The following is a 13751-nucleotide window of genomic DNA, read 5'->3' on the forward strand; positions in this document are numbered from 1 at the left end:
AATCCAACGCACACAAATGCACCAGATGAATGGCCTGGCCACGACACAATGGTGCTAAATTAAATCAGTGATGTCGATGTGGCCCAAAGCTCTTCCCGTTGCACAACATGCACTCACACGCAACCGAGGATCGACTAATAAGGTAGCCTTGTCTGCACGGTGATGCATTTAGGATCAGGTGATATTGGCCGGGGCCTGGAAGATGTGTGTAGTCAATCATAGTTCATTATGCAAATCAGCATAGCAACAATTGTTCTCAAGCCAGCCTGTTTGATTCTCAGAATAAAGATTTGCTCCCCAGACCTTTTCAAATCTTTTGTGTGCCCTTCTATTTAAGGATCAGCTAACATAGAAGTGCAAATAAACAAGCTCAAATGGACAAAGATTGTTTTTCTTTTTTTTTTTTTTTACTTTTACAGAATTATCATCAGGTGTTGGGAAGCCAGGGTACCAACACCCCTATCACTTCCACTGCTTCACCTCTGTCCCTGCTGCCAGCAGTCACCTGTTTAACACAGGCCAGTTGGTAAACAGGTAGAAACATCAGTGTCACTCAGGCATGAGCCATCACAGTTGAGCTTGTCATAGCTCATATGTTCATCTGTGACCTTACAAACATACACAGCTGAAATGGGCTCATGAATTCAACCCACTTTGGGAAACATGATGGTGAAGTTCTCAGGAAAGTGTGTCTTTGTTGACTGACTGAAAGAACAATGTCTGACCCATTCCATAGCCTTTGAGGAAATTATTTGGAAAGATAGGTCAAACAGTTCTTATTTTTATTTAGCCCAAAGAAATATTTTGGACTTTTTTACCTTATGAATCCTGTTCAAATTACCTTAAGCAAAGACATTGAAGTTAAGCTATTTCTCATTTTAACAACTCCTAACAACCTTTATTTACATTTACATATCAAAAAACATCTTTATGTAGAAGTCGTTTCACTTTCAAAAGCATTCTTTAGTTCATTGGGCAGAACGCAAATTCACCTTTTTATAGTCTTTCAATTAAATTTCTATAAAAATGCCTTGGCTTGTCGTGGTGTCAGATGTCATTTAAAAGTGAGACAGAAAAGCTATTTTGTGGTTAAAGATTTTACTGAATAAAGCATGAAAAATCCTGGACCATGTCCTTAATGTGATAGATGATGTAAACGTCACAAAGGATGATAAAACCTGATCAACACAAGTTAAACGTTATATTTATTCTGTTTCTTTAAACTTTTCTAGACCTCTATTGCAAATTGGTCTCAAACCACCACCATAGTGCATATACAGTGCCTTGCGAAACTATTCATCCCCCTTGAACTTTTCAACCTTTTGTCACATTTCAAACATAAATATATAAAATTCAAATTTTTTGTGAAGAATCAACAACAAGTGGGACACAATCGTGAAGTGGAATGAAATTTATTGGATGTGTCAAACTTATTTAACAAATAAAAAACTGAAAAGTGGGGCATGCAATATTATTCGGCCCCCTTGCTTTAATACTTTGTGGCGCCACCCTTTGCTGCAATTACAGCTGCAAGTCACTTGGGGTTTGTCTCTATCAGTTTTGCACATCGAGAGACTGAAATTTTTGCCCATTCTTCCTTGCAAAACAGCTCGAGCTCAGTGAGGTTGGATGGAGAGCGTTCGTGAACAGCAGTCTTCAGCTCTTTCCACAGATTCTCCATTGGATTCAGGTCTGGACTTTGACTTGGCCATTCCAACACCTGGATACGTTTATTTGTGAACCATTCCATTGTAGATTTGGCTTTATGTTTTGGATCATTGTCTTGTTGGAAGATAAATCTCCGTCCCAGTCTCAGGTCTCTTGCAGACTCCAACAGGTTTTCTTCCAGAATGGTCCTGTATTTGGCCCCATCCATCTTCCCATCAATTTTGACCATCTTCCCTGTCCCTGCTGACGAAAAGCAGGCCCAAACCATGATGCTGCCACCACCATGTTTGACAGTGGGGATGGTGTGTTCAGGGTGATGCACTGTGTTGCTTTTACACCAAACATGTCGTTTTGCATTGTGGCCGAGCAGTTTGATTTTGGTTTCATCTGACCAGAGCACCTTCTTCCACATGTTTGGTGTGTCTCCCAGGTGGCTTGTGGCAAACTTTAAATGAGACCATAAAGGCCAGATTTGTGCAGTGTACGACTGATCGTTGTCCTATAGACAGACTCTCCCACCTCTGCTGTAGATCTCTGCAGTTCATCCAGAGTGATCATGGGCCTCTTGGCTGCATCTCTGATCAGTCTTCTCCTTGTTCGAGATGAAAGTTTAGAGGGACGGCCGGGTCTCGGTAGCTTTGCAGTGGTCTGATACTCCTTCCATTTCAATATGATTGCTTGCACAGTTCTCCTTGGGATGTTTAAAGCTTGGGAAATCTTTTTGTATCCAAATCCAGCTTTAAACGTCTCTACAACAGTATCTCGGACCTGCCTGGTGTGTTCCTTGGTCTTCATGATGCTCTCTGTGCTTTGAACAGAACCCTGAGACTCTCACAGAGCAGGTGCATTTATACGGAGACTTGATTACACACAGGTGGATTCTATTTATCATCATCAGTCAATTGGGAAAACATTGGATCATTCAGAGATCCTCACTGAACTTCTGGAGTGAGTTTGCTGCACTGAAAGTAAAGGGGCCGAATAATATTGCACGCCCCACTTTTCAGTTTTTTATTTGTTAAAAAAGTTTGACACATCCAATAAATTTCATTCGACTTCACGATTGTGTCCCACTTGTTGTTGATTCTTCACAAAAAATTTGAATTTTATATCTTTATGTTTGAAGCCTGAAATGTGGCAAGAGTTTGAAACGTTCAAGGGGGCCGAATCCTTTCGCAAGGCACTGTATAGCAGTAATGCCTGTTGATGTATATTCAACACATAGTATGAGTCATATTGAAAGCACCCTTGCCCTCATCTAGTGGTCAGAGTCATGCCCAATTATGACAAATTACGATTTCATAATGGAATACTGTACTACCTTTTTATCTATTGTATTTGCTAAATAAAAATAAGCTGTCACTTCCTATTTTAGAACACTTCATAGCAAAAACACAATTTTAATTAAATAAAATTCATTTTAATTAAAATAAGTAATAGCTTTGTATCACTGGCAGCCAAATTGCCATTACAGGACCAAACTGTTTTTGTTACTAAGAAGTTTTTTCACGTCTATTCTGGGATTTCAAATGAATCCTTATAAATAACAGCCTTTAGATGTTAAGATTTGGTTGTATAATTTCCTCACAAACAGTTTATCTTTGCAGATACTAAATGAGATACTAACTGAGATACAGGTATAGACTCTGATTGAGCCTCTCTCAAATGCTGATACAGCTCTCTTTTAACAATTTCCTGACCACAGTGACGTTGTCTTTCTCATGATTGTCTCATTAAAAGCAATTGTGCTGCCCAAGGCCTAGGATTTAATGCAGGAAACCAGATGCTTTTTGCTAGAATCCTAATGTATTATTGTGTCTACTTTAACAAAACTGCCTAGCTCATTGACTGAACATTGAACTTGTGCATACATTTAAAACATTAATATATCTAAAAAAATATCTAGATGCAGAGGTGGTCTTTAATATGGATTTCTGACCAGGTCAGTATGGCTTTGAGGATGCGCCCTGGTGGTGGGCACAGGTGGCGGTTGAGGCTAAAACTGGTATCTTTTTTGAAGGTTTTTTTTTGCAGCTCCAGTGGCCCTTTTTTTGTTATTTATCGAAAGTAGGCAGACAGGAAGTGGGGTGGAGAGAAGGGGAAGACAAGCAGCACAGGTCTCTGGGGTCGGGACTCTGACCTGTGACAGCTGCTTCGAGGACTGAAGCCTAAATATATGAGTCTCATCCTCTGCCTCTACACCATGTGCCATGCCCTAAAGCTGGCATCTGAGGTTTGTGACTTAGAAAATCTTTATTCTGTTACTGAAATAAAAAAAAGCCTTTAATGAGGAGAGTGGGTTGTCTGTGTGATAGCAGAAGAATTCACCCAGGGCAGCAGTTATGCAGGTACCACCACTGGCTTACTTTTTTGGCAAAGGAAAAAGCTTTCAATGGTCAAAAAAAGTAATTTCTAGTCACACTGTAATGACTTTTAGAATCACATTTTGTAAAGAGGATTTGCTTCCAATATTTTTTTGTAGAACAAAGGGTATCAGCAATCTAATATTCAGACTTGTCAGGATCTGCCATTTTGGGTTTTTTGTTAGTTCACTTTTGTTAGTTAATTCTTCCTAGATTCTTGTGTTTAATGTGTTTGTTTATATTTTCCTATAGGTCTGTTTTTCCCTTGGTTTTGTAATTTAGTCTAGTTTCCTTGTTTTCTGTTCAGTTCCTCATGTCTCTGCTTTTCCTCTGCTCATTTTATTAGACTTATTTCCCTTAGTCTTCCTGTTCTTTAGTCAGCCTGTTCTACACCTGTGCCATGTTTCCCCTGATTACCTGTGTCTTTGTTTCATTGGTTCATACTCCACATCCCTCACTATATTATCTTCCTGGTTTTCATTGTTCCTCGCTGGTTCCTCTCATCAACTCCCCTGTATTCTAGTTGCTTGAAGATTCTGGCTGTTTCAAACTGATAGACTCTTTCTGGTGCCTCAGTTGAAATCTATCCTCTTCCTGTGTTTAAGTTCACAAATCTCATCCACGTTTCCTGCATAGCATTATCCTTGGAGAAAGCAAGAGTGTTAACTATGTTCTTTTCTGTGTTGCGCATAGGAGGCAAGACATCCATTCAACATATTCCCATTAGGTGGATCTTTTTTTCTTTTCCATTTACAGCAACCGGCGGTTGTGCTTTGTGGTTTCAGACGATACACCAAGAAGAATTTATTATGGTGAATTTCTGTACAAAATACAAATTACATTTTTTTTTCTTTAACATATCCCTTGACCTTACTCACTGAAATGAACATAACATCTGTGTGCTAGAAACCTGAACACAATTGAAAAGGACAGGTTGTTAAAATGTTCATATATATTTCTTTTAATAAAAATGTAATAAAAAAACAAAACAAAAACTGTACTACATAAAACTCATAAAGGGTTTTTAACGCATACATTTTATGTTGTTCCCAACACAATCACGACGAACACTGCTGACTTCACTGTTCCACAAAGATGTTAGTTCACAAAAGGTCATTCATTAATAAAGAAGCTTGCTGTTGAGAGAGTGCCGTTTGCAAGCATGTGAATGGAAAGTCGAGTGGACGGAAACGTGGTAGAAAAAGGTGCACAAGCAAGAGGGATAATGATCTTATGTAATATTCTAATTTTCTGAGAAACTTTAAAATGTATCACTTTCTGCGTAATCAAATTATATAACATTTCCTTTCAATGCCTGAATTGAATCACTAAAATAAATAAACTTTTTCATGATTTTCTAATTTATTAAAATGCATCTGACGTTAACATTAAAAAATGAGCAGTTTCCCATTTCCTTGTGTTTAAAAGGGGCCTTAATATGGAGAATCCTCCATACAAGCTGACGGGACCTGAGTGCAATGGAAAAGAATGGTGCAGAAGCAGCGGTCTGTTTGCTTGTCTTTCTCCACGCATGAAACTCACAAAGCTGTAGCATCCCCGCATCACCAGGTGCAGCGCAGCAAAACCTCACAACGTGGACGCGATATGGGGCGGGGGGAGGGAGGCAGGAAGGAGGCGTTGTCGCTGGAGGCAGATGAAAAAGAGAAAGAGGGAGAGCGTGGGCTGGAAAGGTGTCAGGATTTTTGTTGAAACCTCCATTCTGTCAGACATGCGCAAGAGCAGCAGCACCTCCACCGCTGCGCCGCGTTTCCGCCTTGGCTAAGCAAACGCGGCGCACACAGTCCGAGAGGGGCGGGGAGTGAAGCCGAGACGCAGTGGTTGTGGAGAGGTGGGACGCAGCGAGCACTGATTCGAGCAAATAATACGACAGCCTCCACGTTATTCCCCCCTTAGATAGGCGACCTGTGCGGTGCGCGCCGGAGCCTGCCCAGCATGGATATGGACACTGCGCTAAAGGAGAGGCTCTAAGATGTGACGCTCCCTGGGGGAGACAGAGGGTGCGCGCGTGTGTCAGTGTATGCGTGCTCGTGAGAAAGAAAGTGGGCTGCACTTATATTTCTTTTTTTTGCGGGTGATTTCAAATCTGAGCTGCGCGGCGTGAAGATGAAGAAGTTCAACATCAGGAAGGTGCTTGACGGTTTGAAAGAGGTGTCCTCCTCCTCGCCGTCTGTCCAAGTAGGGCCCCAGGAGAACAACCTGATCCAGGAGACGCTCCGGTCCGAGCATTTCCAGCTCTGCAAGGTGGGGGAGATTTCTGATCTTTATCAGCTCGTTGGGACTCCAGTTAAGCCATCCTGTGTGCGCTGTTTTATTGATGTTTGGCTTGCTCTCATTCCATTTCAGGATGCAAACGATGCAGGATAACTGCAAAAAATTATATAATTATTAGAGAAATCCTTTGTTCTTTCAAGTCTTCAGTTCGACTATTTTCAATGTTGAAAAGCAAAGGACCTTCAAAGCGTTCTGTGATTGCATTTTAGTTTGTAAAATATCTATTTATGGCCAAATCTTGTGAAGTGAATGTGCGCTCAAAACTGTTTCCATTCTGTTGCATTTTAGTACCTTTTCCAATCATCTGGTTACAGTATGGTGACATGCGTTGGTACACTGTGTAAAATGCCAGAGTTTGCTGTGTGTGCGCATGGCCTGAGCTGTCATATCGAGGGGCTGGGCACAACTGATCCTTTCTTGCATAATCTGCTGGGTTTGGATTTGCAAAACGCTTGTCATGTGTATGTGTCTTTCCCTTCACATTTCTCCTCCATGCTCACACCTTCTTCAACTACACTCTGCACCCCTTTATAGATACATACAAAAACATTACCAGGGTCTCTGTCCTGCAGGGAGTGATGCTGCCTAAAGTGACTTGGAGCCTGTTTGGAGGAAATAGTAAAAAGAATGTCTGCCTCCATCCATCTAGACTGCACAGAGTAACAACAGAGGGGATAATTAAACACTCATGCAAATTTCATGCAGTGCATGCTACATCTCAGCCCACTGCAAAGTTAATTTGGCATTTCCCCAGTTGTGCTTTAATGATGTGGTGTGGAGTTTTAATAAACCACACTCTGTGTGTTGGGTATCGATTTCCCTCACACTTCTGACCTTGCTAAAGACTTATTTCTGGATTGCCGTTAAATTTGTGATATGCTATGATTACATTAATGTCTCTCCAATACACGCAGGTAGCTGTGTTAAACATTAAATCAGAGTTGGATTGGTGAAGATTCTGAGTGCTTAAAAAAGATTAAATCACTCAGTCTTTACTGCTGTTAATCTGCAAAAATCAAGCACATATTGAGACTTGTAAAGGCAGCCTAAAATAACAAACGAGCTGCACCAAGCATGCTTTTATTGGCCGATACCATGATCTGCTTTATTTTTTCCTGATTCAGATTTTTGTTTCTTTAGGAACTATAAAGCCTCAGAGAATGAAATGAGACAAAAAAAAATTGCATGATAAAGGTAGTAGTTTCCAATCTAACAGAACTTGAAGGAATTAGGATTATTGCAACGCGTACAGCAAAAAACGGCCTCAAACTTTACAAATGCATCTCAATAGATAGATAGATAGATTACAGTCTTGTAGTCCAGATCACATAAAAACAAAACAATCAATGATAAAAGAAAATAAATAAATTAGAATATGATCAAAAGTTAATCAATTTCAGTATTTTGAATTAAACAGATATATTTGTATATTATATGGATTCATTGCACACAATTTCATATAACCCAAGTGTTTATTATGGCTTACAGTTAATGAAAGCCTGAAATTTTAGGTTACATGGAGAAGTCTGTTGGCTTGACAAAAATGGTGACTCACAAAAGGTCATTGCTAAAGAAGTTGGGGGTTCACATAGTGCTGTATACTAACATATTAAAGGAAAGTTAAGTGGAAGGAAAGACTCTGGTACAAAAAACCCCCACAAAATATAGAGACTCGCACAGCCTTAAGAGGATCATGACAAAAACCCAGTGGAGAGTTGGTGAGATTTAAAAGGTGTGAACTCTGAGTCACAGCTTAAGAGCTACCATTTATAGACATATCCAGGACATGGGCTACAACTGTTGCATTCCTTTTGTAAAACCAGTGTCTCATAAAAATCAGTTTCACTTTTAGATATGAATCACTGAAATTAATTAACTTTTCAGTGATACATCAATTTATTGAGATGTCCCTGCATCTCTCTCTGATATATTATAATATTAGATTAGCTGTGTTAATGTGTTGCCCCTGATAGGTTATGGATCAGAATTTGAATGGTGGAGATTCTGAATGTTCTTGGAAGACACATGAATGCTGTTCCCCTTTGTTTTGAGGATTACGTAATGTTCAGTATGTGCTGTTGGTATAAATCTACTGAAATCTAGAGCACCCTTAACTCTTTAAATATATATATATATATTTATATTTTGAATGATGTTAACACACCTGAGAAACAGGACAGCTCAAGACCTCAGGACAGTTTAAGCATGTAAAAAACACCCAGACATGTGATTGAAGCATCTTCAAATGAGAAGTCACACTCCCTCTTCCACCTTTCCTGTCTGCCTAGACCAGAAATCTCTGTAATGTCTCTCTGCAAGAGAAGCAGGTGTCTCTGCTGCACTGAGCCCTCCTTATGTAACATGCTTTAGCCGTCTGCCACAAAGCAAATAAATCCAGGGGCTCGTCGATGACTGACTGATGCCATAAATCCACAGTCACAAATGCATCAGCTGAGGAACACTTTTTTTAAAGTGTCATACAGGCCTGTAAAGGGACCAGATCATAAGCAAATGCACTTTATTGATGTATTTTACTTCCAGACTTCAGTGTAATCACGACTTTATGTGGGAGGCGGCGAGAGAGAAAGTACAACAACATAAAATGGGAAATGAGGGAGAAAACATTTGAAAATAGGCCTGTGATTAGAAAGGGAGACCAGAATTTCAGCCTTTTACTGACGACCAACCCAGAAAGAAAAAAAAAGTTCCTTTTTCCTGTCATGTTTCTCTCATCTATGCAATTTTAAGCTTTTTTCAGTTTCATAACAGCCATCCACATCCATCTGGGCTATTTGTTTACCAAAATCAGGTGTGTGACATCTTCTAACAAAACAACACCCCTGCTGTGAAATGCAAATTGATATTCTCTGTTAGGAAATCTCACTTTTTTTCTTTCCTCGCCATCTTCTACCTGCCTGTCACACCAGACTGTCCGTCATGGCTTCCCCTATCAGCCGTCATCCATGGCTTTCGACCCAGTGCAGAAGATCCTGGCCGTCGGTACCCAGAGTGGAGCTCTCAGATTGTATCCTTTCATTTACCTTTGAGCTGTTGCAGAAAGCGTGCCATGAGGCGGCAGCAGGTAAGTGAGCTAACATCTGAGCTGCCATAGTCTGAGGCTGATGGACAGCACCATGCAAAAGTCTTGAGTAAGCTTTCGTTTTTTTTTTTTTTTTTTGCTTTCTAGGAGTGAGTCTTTGTGGTAATCTCTGAAGCAGTCTTAAGCAGCAATTTGTCAGACTTTCTGAAGGTCTAGGTTTTGTTTCCTTTAGTATTTAGGCTTATTGTGTTCATCTTAAACCAAGACCATGTAACTTTTTTTTATTTTTTCGCATACAGGGTTGCATAAGAACAGTGTCCACACCCTTTCCACACCCTTTCCACAATGTTTCAGGTTGCAACCACCGATTTCAGTGTGTTTTATTTGCAATTTTACCTGGTAGACCAATACGGAGTAGTGTTTATCTAAAATAGAATGCATACGATTTCAACTGTTCGCATCAATTCTAGTTAGCATGATGCAGCCATCACCATGTTTTACAGTGGGAATGATGTGTTCAGGATGATGTGAAGTGTTATTTTTTCACCATTCATAGAGGTTTGCATGTAGGCCCAGAAGCTAAATGGTGGTCTCATCATGATCTGACCAGAGTAATTTGTTCCACATGTTTGCTTTGTCCTCTGCATGAGTTGTGGCAAACTTCAAATAGGTATTTTTTTGGCTTCCTGAATGGTTTCTGCTTTTTTTTACCCGCTCTTCCATGATGGTCAGATTTGCTGACAACTTGATAGTTGTTCAGTCAACAGATTCTCCTACCTGAGCTGTGAATCTCTGCAGCATCTCTAAAGTTATCACAGGCCTCTAGGCTGCTTCTCTGATTAATGTTCATCTTGCCAGGCCTGTCATTTATATTTTTTGCTGTTGTGCTATATGCTTTTCATTTACAAATGATTAAATGAGATTAAACAGTTGTTCTAAAATCCTTGAAACTTGGGATTTATTTTATAACTTATCCCCTTTTTAAACTTCTCAAAAACGTTTCCCCTGCCATCTATGCTGTGTTCTTGGTCTCTATGATGCTGTTTTTCACTAATGTTGTCTAACAAACCTCTGAGGCCTTCACATAACAGCTGTGCAATGCAGGTAGACTTTATATGCCAGTTGGGTAACGTCTGAGAGCAATTGGTTGCTCTTTTTAGTTAAAGGTAACAATGTGGTGGGGGGTGGAAAGTTGTAGGAGTAAAAAATGTTAGGACACTATCTGGTAGTGTGTTGCTTCTGTTTTGATGGCTTTGGTTGAACTGGTATGAATCTAATTCACTTTTGTGACTTAGTGAAGGGGGGGGACTGTAAGTCTGCACTCTAATCATACTAATTCCAAATTCCAGATAATCAAATGGCATAATAAAAATAATGAAATGGTATGGTAATAATTACAACAACTCTGCAGCACAATTTTTGTTTTAGCGTTTTCACTGAAACTCTTCAACTGTTCAACATTTTGTTACATCTTTCAAATGACCGATTCCCATCGATAACGTCCAGCAAATCACCACAAGTGCACCGCTGTCTTGCAATATGAGGACATTTACACAAGCTCGAACAGCATGCCATGAAATGACACCACAGGGAGTCATATAGTTTCAGTGAACGCCCGCGAGTGTGCCTGTGTGAGTCCGTCTTTACAGCTCCTCCATGTGTTCCTCTGCCTGTCCAGCAACCCTTGCCAGCTCATTACAGTGTGATGAAGAGTCATCCACCTTGTTGTCTCTCCTTTCCTACCTGCTGGCAGCCGTGCTTGTGACTCAGTCCTCACCTGTGCTGCAAACGGGATGATCAATAACAAAGATTCTCTCCTACAGTCTCCAGAATCAGTTTCAGCTAAAAAAAGCATTACCTAACCAAAGCAGATTCACATGTATTAGTTGACAGGTGATGAAATCCCTCCTCTGGTTGAAGGTCTGTGGTGGTGCAACTGCAGGAACTGGAGCATATAGACTTAATGGGGCTTAACTCTTACATGCTACTACATTCCTCCCCAGGATAAGCAAAAAAGGCTGCAACCAAGAAGTCTGAAAGAAGCCCGACACCAATCAGCTTTAAGATCAAATGGTATCCTCCGCTCAGATTATCCTCAGTTGGGATCCTGCTGGGGAAAATGGCCACTTTGAAATCGAACAAACAGAGCAATCTCTCGTGTTTGACTGATGTGGATCAGACACAGTTTTATCAGTCAGACAAAAGTAAAATGGGAGTCATATATCTGTTCCTTGATGCTTGTCCTCCTTGTCTGTTATTCTACTGTTAAGTCAGCCCTGACTCTTTATCTGATGCCACCGTGACATTGAAGAAGGGGTAGAGGCTTCACAACTTATAAGTTTTACATTTCTGTATGTTTTGTTATTATATGTGCTGTAGTTTTGGCTGGTTGAACCCCCTTCCCACAGGGATCCAGTGCTTTAGGCACATTACTTTGCCTGGGAGACCTCCTGGACATTTGGTTGCACCACTTTCCCATTGGAGCGTTTACAGGAAGTACAGATCAGAGGCCCTGGCCTGGCAGTACAGTAGAAAGCTGAGAATTACAGGAGAAGCCAATGTGTACCCTCTGAGGAGAAGCCTGATCCGTTCACACCACAAAGCCAATGGCAGCTTCGTGGTTCCTCCATGGAATGGTCCCATGTTTGATGCTTGCCTCTGCTTCTTGCTTGCATCTGCTTCGTCCTTCATCATCCAGCTGGAAAAACATCTGGTGAGCAGGAGGACCTGGGGTTGAGCTCAGGCCGAGAGTTGAGTGAGAGCGGAGAGTAGGGGAAAAAAGGGGCTCGGGGAGGCAGGCTATCCCTTTTTCAAGAGCTAATGGCCAAGAATAGAATCCTTATTGATCTGTGTGTGGTAATGCACTGAGTCAGATATGCCCAAGTGCATACAGACACTTTATCACTCCCCCCCTCTTGGACGCACGCAGAGTCAATTGTTTTCTGCACAATATATCCGCAGTGAAAAGAAGTCATGAGTCTTAGAAAACAGGTTTTGCTGCACAAGCAGTCAACTCATATTAGCTATGCGTCGATTTAACTGTGTAATTGCAACAAAATAAAGAGCTGGAACGCTGTGTGCTTTAGTGCTACATAGTGAGGCTACAGTGTTTTTGTTTAAGGGCAGGGTAGCAAAAACTTAAAAGGAACCTATCTGCTTTATTATATAAAGCAGGGGGTTGTATATTGTCTTCTGCTTTAATTGAACTAAAATGAACAGAACTCTAAGAACAGTATCCTTATTCTTTAAAAGTATTCAAGATTTTTTAAAAAGAGAAAATGTAACTTACAGACAAAGAACATTTAAGATCAGCCATCAACATCCACAATTTCCTTGGTGGAATGCCTGACTTCATTACCCAGAAAGCAGTAGCTCGTCTACAAACTGTGCTGAATAATAAGAAGGCATTGTTTAAAATTTGTCAAGCATTTCCTTTTCCAATAAAAAGGATGTGTGCAATTAGTTCATGCCTTCAGTGCTCTAAGTAAGATATGCAATACCAATCAGCCCCCCTACCCAATCCCCTTTTTTATATTAAGTATATTTAGAGGGATGGCGTGACTAGCCAACTGCCAATTGCAATTTTTCTTCCAAGGACTATGTAACATACTTTTTTGTTTAAAATGTAATTTAGCTCAGCAATTCAAATGAACAAAAATCACTATGTTAGCCTATATTAGAAAGAGATTGAAGGAACTACAAGTTTATCTCCATTGAAGCTTCAAAACAAGTTTCTAACGCTTGATCTGATTTTGCTTTCAGAACTAAAACAAAGAGCATCAAAAACAAGCTGTTTGGTAATGAGTTTACATGCTAAAAGAGGTGGGAGATTTCAGTATTGATGCATTAAATGAACAGGAGAAATATATTGATTTTTCAGTATTTGACCTGCCGATTAAGGAAAAACTGGCCGATTGATTGGTGCATCACTGCTTCTAATTGAGCATATTTAATTACCACCCACTTACTGTGTACACAAAACCAGATTCTGTGTTTGAATGTAACATTTCACTACTATGAAAAATAAAAATACACAACCTAGCTCTTGGGGTCAAAATGTATTGAGGCTTTCAGACCTTGAAATAAAAAGATTGTAACTTCTGCAGCTAAGAGTAAAATAAATCTAGCGTCCTCTTCTTTACCTAACTTTGCTATCATCATAATTTTTTTTAAATCATGCTGTACCTGTACCACTGTACCTTTTTTAAAAAGAAGGATTCAATAGTACTACTAATACTGATTGCGGAATCTTGAAATGATATACTTCACCCCAGGAGAAGAATTTGTACTCATGCTCTTTTTTTCATTTGATTCATAATTCAGGTCAACAAAACTAAACTAAACACTTATCATGTTCAAAATCAGTTTTCAAAGTTTATTTTTTGTTT

At 40.0% G+C, this 13751-nt stretch overlaps 1 protein-coding gene across 1 annotated transcript in view; it reads left to right on the plus strand.

Moving 5' to 3' along the window:
* The first annotated feature begins 4756 nt into the window (after window positions 1-4756).
* Window positions 4757-13751, plus strand: part of stxbp5a (syntaxin binding protein 5a (tomosyn)) — a 181558-nt gene continuing 172563 nt past the window's right edge. Inside the window, exons 1-3 of the mRNA XM_047388111.1 lie at window positions 4757-4843; window positions 5460-6293; window positions 9251-9348. Coding sequence (XP_047244067.1) covers window positions 6156-6293; window positions 9251-9348 — 236 coding nt within the window. The 5' untranslated portion in view covers window positions 4757-4843; window positions 5460-6155. The remainder of the gene's footprint in view (window positions 4844-5459; window positions 6294-9250; window positions 9349-13751) is intronic.

This window comes from Girardinichthys multiradiatus, chromosome 15 (genome assembly GCF_021462225.1).
Source record: "Girardinichthys multiradiatus isolate DD_20200921_A chromosome 15, DD_fGirMul_XY1, whole genome shotgun sequence".
Lineage (NCBI taxonomy): Eukaryota > Metazoa > Chordata > Actinopteri > Cyprinodontiformes > Goodeidae > Girardinichthys > Girardinichthys multiradiatus.